A 5,726-nucleotide genomic window follows, 5' to 3' on the forward strand; every position below is an offset into this window, starting at 1 on the left:
ATAAAATCATTTAGATAAAACTTATTGGAATTTGAGATGAGCAAGTATCTTTTGAATTATGATGAGAAAATTCATACAAATAATAAAACATAACTAAAACCATAATAGATAAAATCAAAAATAAAAAGATATAGAATGATGAATGAATTTTAAGTAAAAGAGTAATAAATTAATAATCAACTTTATCAAGAATAAGAAATCTATTTTATTTATGTTTTATTAAAGGAATTAATAAGCGAGGATATTAAATTTAAAGGCAAACCAATAAAAACTTTATATGATAATGTAATTAGATTGAGCAACGATCAAAGCAATAACGATAATCGAGGACCAAAAGGAGAAAAAATGGTATTGTATATTAAATTATAAGGTTTATTAGAATTTCAAATCAAAAAGTATTTTTGAGTATGGTATAATCATATTGACACGTGTATATTTGGACTTTTTCAATTGTTAAGGGCATTATTATTATTATTATTATTATTATTATTATTATTATTATTATTATTATTATTATTATTATTATTATTATTATTTTAACCGTTTTGATATATTAGAGGTTAATTTTAATATTTTGTTTGTCTATACGGCTCCACTATACCAAACGTCAAAGTCAAAAGCTGGACAATTGTTACTGGAAGGGTATATTTGAGATGAAAGATCAATAACGATGGGGATTTTCATGAACCAACATATATGTAAACGAAAGATAAATGTAACACAAATCGAATGTTTACTAATCCTTCTAAAATTTTAAGCAAGTTTTAAAATTTAACATTTCAAAATCACGAAAAATTTATAGGAAGGCAATTCCTTGCTAAATCATCTCTCATATTCCTGTTAGCCACTACATAACTCATCAATTGTATTCCTAGAGAGCATTAGGGGAGATTAAAGTCTCCACATATGTTAAAGCACGATAGAAGTAAAGTGATGCTTCAAGCCCAGCAATTTTAACTTCTTCAAACTTTTGTGTTTTTGGATCGTAAAATAGTAATTCAGCTTTACTCCTCCGAAATAAGATGCCTCCATCCTTCATAAAGCTCACAGGAAGGACATGGATTCTTGTACAAAGCCAGTTATCATCTGGCACTGGCACTGTAATTGCTAATACTTTACTCCATGAATAGCTCATGGTTCCATTCTTTTTCATACGCCAAACCTCGAAATCGGCCAACTCATTAATAAGGGACGAAAACTTTGTCAAACAAAGGCATCCTTCAACAGTGAACAAATTTGGTTTTTCCATTAATAGGTCCCGATGACCTTGAAACAATATTTCTTCAAAATTTTCATTTTTCAAACACAAAGATAAAATAAATTTATTGTCGGGTGGCTCATCTATGATCATATAAACAATTCCATCAGCAACAACCATATCTCCCTCAATGTCATAGCTTACGGGTAGCTTACCAATCAATTTCCACGAGTCACTCTTGGTCGAAAATATTTGAACATCATGTCCATCTGGATGATATATTAATCCTAGTCTAACTATTTTGTAATCGTCTTTGGAAGATGGAGAATCGTACCCTAAACCATAAAAAGTATGGGACCGCTCCTCACCATGAATGGAGATTGGACTTGGGATTTTTCTTGATTCTCTGATGGTTGGGTTCCACAGGACAATATTATAAGGAGAGAGAGCTAGAACAAATAACCCACTGCAAGAATTCACATATACTTTACCACCCCATGAAGATTCTGGAATTGTTGGAGGCTTAAGAAGAGAGACAACAGAATCACGTTGAAGTGAAGGGGCGTCTAAGGAGTAGTGGTACATTTGTTCCGTCACCATTCCATAACAACTCAGAAAGATTTTTTGATTTTGATAATTTTTTATATCACTTTTACATCGATCTTGGTGAAAATTGATGAATTGACGATCTTCAATTAGCGAACGCCAAGATTTGCAAACGAGCTTGAACCGTAAAAGCGATCTCACAGGAAGTTTTATCAGTACATCGATGATATTATCATGGGCAATAAAGTTATCAGGCATTCTGTTTGGGTTTGAGCTAGTACTGTTTGTGGTGTTGAAAGAATGTCACTAGGGTTGGAGTTTAATATGGGAAGCAAACAGACGCTTTTATGTGAAAACGATTCTTTAACATCTGACCTTTTTTTATCCTAATTTCACCCAACTTTTTCTTGTCGCTTGGTTTTGCCTTTTCCCTGATGGGGTAGGATTGCAATTTTAACTTTTTGATACGGCGGTGCCAATATATCTTCTCACACTAATGTGAGACGTGTACAACTGATTTTCAATTGTATTTCGCGTCCTTTCAATTGGCTCGGCTGTTTAAAGAGACTTCACTAAGCTTGGGCAACATTAAGGCTGTCCCGTCCGTCCCGGCCCACTTAATTCGTAACTGGATGGCCCCATGTTAAACGGGACACGTGATGGGACGTGATGGCCATTTCGTCCCGTTTATCCCATCCGTTTTGTCTCGTCCCGTCCCGCATTCTTCTTCTTTTTTTTAATTATAGCCGTTGGGCAACAGATTCAATTGCAAAAATAGCCGTTCCCAACGGCCATATTTAAAAAGTATTTTTTTCTCTATTCCCCAAGTTTATTTAATTTCTACTATACTTAACCCATCTTTAAAATTAAGAGGTGCAAATGGACTTGTTCGTAAAATTTATGAGAATTTAGCAATTCAAGAAAATGAACAACCATCTCTCGAAGACTGCCAAGATAAAATATATTCTTATGCTAGATCAATGTTTGATAAATATAAATCTATGGAAATAACAAGTGGTGAAACTGGTTCGTCTACTTCTAAGTCTAGAGTAGAAGTTCTATGGGAAGATATGGATGATATAACATGTTTTGATTCCTCTATTGATGACAAGCTTGATTCTTATCTTAATCAAGTATTGAAAAGTATTAAAGATGAAGAAGGCAACGAACAACTTTTGGCATGGTAGAGGGACTGTGGCAAGGCTTTTCCAACACTTTCAATAATGACCTGAGATATCCTGGCTATTTAAGCATCATCAGTAGCATCAGAGAGTGCTTTTAGTGCAGCAAGATTTCAAATCAAAGATCATAGACATTCATTAGCAGAGGACAACATAGAAATTTTCGTATTATTTAGAGATTGGATTAATTCAGAAAGTAGAAATCTTGGTTTTAAAAAATTAACCACTAGGGAAGAAGAAGAATACAATGAGATACTTAGCACTGGGAGCGATGACGGCATGGAACTCATGGAACATCAATAAATATTTCCAATTCCAGAACAATGTCCGAGAGAAATTATAGATAAGTTACAACGAAATTATATAGGAGCTTACAAATATTAGTATGATAATTTATAATTGGCTACTAAGAGGCCTAGTTCAAACAGAACCCTTCCCAGAAGGTGGCTGCGTAGATTAGGTGCTCTTCAAAAGAATTATATTTTTATGTGTGATTTGAAAGTTCTATTAATAAAATAAAAATCTCTAAGCGTTGAATTATTTTTATGAATTGTCTTACACTCTTACTTAGTTACATAATTGCTTGAAATTATATTAAATAAATTATAACTCTATTATATATTTATAATTACTAGAATATTTTATTACAAGTGTTTCGTTTTAATATTTTATAATTCTTTACTTAGTTTCCTAATTTCCGATTAACTTTTAAGTTTATTAAATAAGTCAAAAAACTAGCCGTTGCAAACTTTAGAAATTTAATCATTGTAAAAAAAATAGCCATTGCCAAACTTAATGCATAAATAATTTTTTGCCAAAACATTGGGGACTGGGTGGTTTTGTGCTTCACGTTAAAGAAGTCTTGGCCGCGTTTGGTAAGGCTTGGGGCCAGTGGCCTTCGCGTTTGCGGGAGACATGTCGTGTTCGCATAGGGTCGAGGGCTTGGGCCTCGGCAACCCAGTTTCCTTACTCGTTCGCGAGTGAGGGCACGCGTTCGCGATGAGGAGACAGCTCAGTGCACTGCGTTCGCGAGTGTCCTCTCGCGATCGCGAAGAGGGTTTTTCCGGGGTTCTTCAGTTTTGCCTTTGCGATGGCAAGGGCTTGTCCACGATCGTGATGAAGGCAGGCCTTAGCAGAGACTTGTTTTAAAAACCGGACTTAGGCCATTTTCTCTCATTTTGCATTACCTTGGCCGATTTTGGATTTTCTTGGTGAGGGGTTTTCACCTAGCTATTGAAGGTAAGTAATTCCTACCTAATGTAAGTTTAATTCATAGATTATGGGTATTATTTAACATGTAAAATGTGCAAATTTTAGGAGATTGTTGAAAAACCTAAGCTTTAATAAAAATGGGATTTAACCACAAAAATGATTATGGAATTGGGTGGAAATTATATATTTGAGTTCGTTAGGTTATGGGTAACATTTGTCTCCGAAAGTTTACGGAGTCCGGGCACGTGGACCCGGGGGTAAATTTTAAGAATATTCCAATTTAGGTTGGGTAATTACTCTAATAGCTAAATTATGAACTTGTGAGTGTATATTGATTAATTTATACAATATCTGGCTAGCTTTGGATTTTTCGGCACCAAGTTGAGGTTTTAGAGTGGATTTGTGGGCCGGAAAGTGAGCTTTGGGACGAGGTAAGTCTCTTGTCTAACCTTGTAAGAGAGAATTTACCCCATAGGTATTTTATATTACTATTTGCTTCTAATTGTGGGGGCTACGTACGCACGAGGTGAAAAGAGTCTGTGCGTAGCTACAAATCATGCTTATGTTCGGGTAGTTTAAGTGCCTCAATTATATTCAGACTTGATAAAGGATTCGTAAAGACTGAATTTCAATTACTTTGAGTTTTGGCAGGTTACTTGACGGTTAATAGAAATTGTGCTTCCTTGTGTATTAGTCTTGTGATAGATTTTTAATCAGATGTTCATAGAGTATTCTCTCTTCTTGTAGAGCAGGTCGAACGCCTCGGTAGTATAATAGATGTATCTATGATTTGTGTGGTTCAACCATCGGCAGTGTACATATTATTTTGGATGGCCATACGACCTCGATATAAATCGTGCCTGATAATGCTTTGAATCCTATTACACTTGATATTATATTTATGACTTGAGAGGTTATAATTTATTTATTGGCCCGAAATTGTTAGAGTTAGTATATGTTAGTTGGAAATCTTTAAATTGACTATAAGTTAAAGAATCATTTATTCACTGCTTGCTATTGTGTTATTATTATTATTCATATATTCCATGGCTATTTAGAATTTTTGTATTTTATTTGTTAGCCCACAGTAAGTGTCGATGTCGACCCCCTCGTCACTACTTCTTCGAGGTTAGACTGGATAATTATCGGTACATGTTGTTTATATACTCACTCTACACTTCTGCACTAATCGTGCAGGATTTGAGGCAGATGCATCTGGTAGTCATTCAGGCGTGCACCCCCGTTATCCTGATGCATAGTGGTGAGCTGCTCTGTCACGACCTAAAATCCCACCTCAGGCATCGTGATGGAACCTAGTCTCTAAGACTAGGTAAGCTGATTATAATCACATTTCGAGCCATTTGTTTTAAATAGAAACTAACAATGAAATAGTTACAAACAACCTCCCAAGACTGGTAATACTGAGTCACGAACTCTAACTAAATACATAAAATGTTCTCAAGGATCGAATACTCAGTACTGTTTGAATAATAATTAACAGTACAATAAAAATGAGACTCCAAGGAACTGCGACGACCAAACAACTCTACCTTGAATCCTTGAGATCCCACTCTAACTCTGTCCGACTC

General features: G+C 34.9%; 1 protein-coding gene across 1 annotated transcript; it reads right to left on the minus strand.

Annotated features, from left to right (window-relative positions):
* Window positions 1-871: 871 nt before the first annotated feature.
* On the minus strand, window positions 872-1,783 carry LOC104103182 (F-box protein CPR1-like). The gene has a single exon (XM_009611067.4). The coding sequence runs from the start codon at window positions 1,781-1,783 to the stop codon at window positions 872-874; it is 912 nt and encodes a 303-aa protein (XP_009609362.2).
* Between the last annotated feature and the right edge of the window lie 3,943 nt (window positions 1,784-5,726).

The sequence above is a fragment of the Nicotiana tomentosiformis genome, chromosome 12 (assembly GCF_000390325.3).
Source record: "Nicotiana tomentosiformis chromosome 12, ASM39032v3, whole genome shotgun sequence".
NCBI classification, from domain to species: Eukaryota; Viridiplantae; Streptophyta; class Magnoliopsida; order Solanales; family Solanaceae; genus Nicotiana; species Nicotiana tomentosiformis.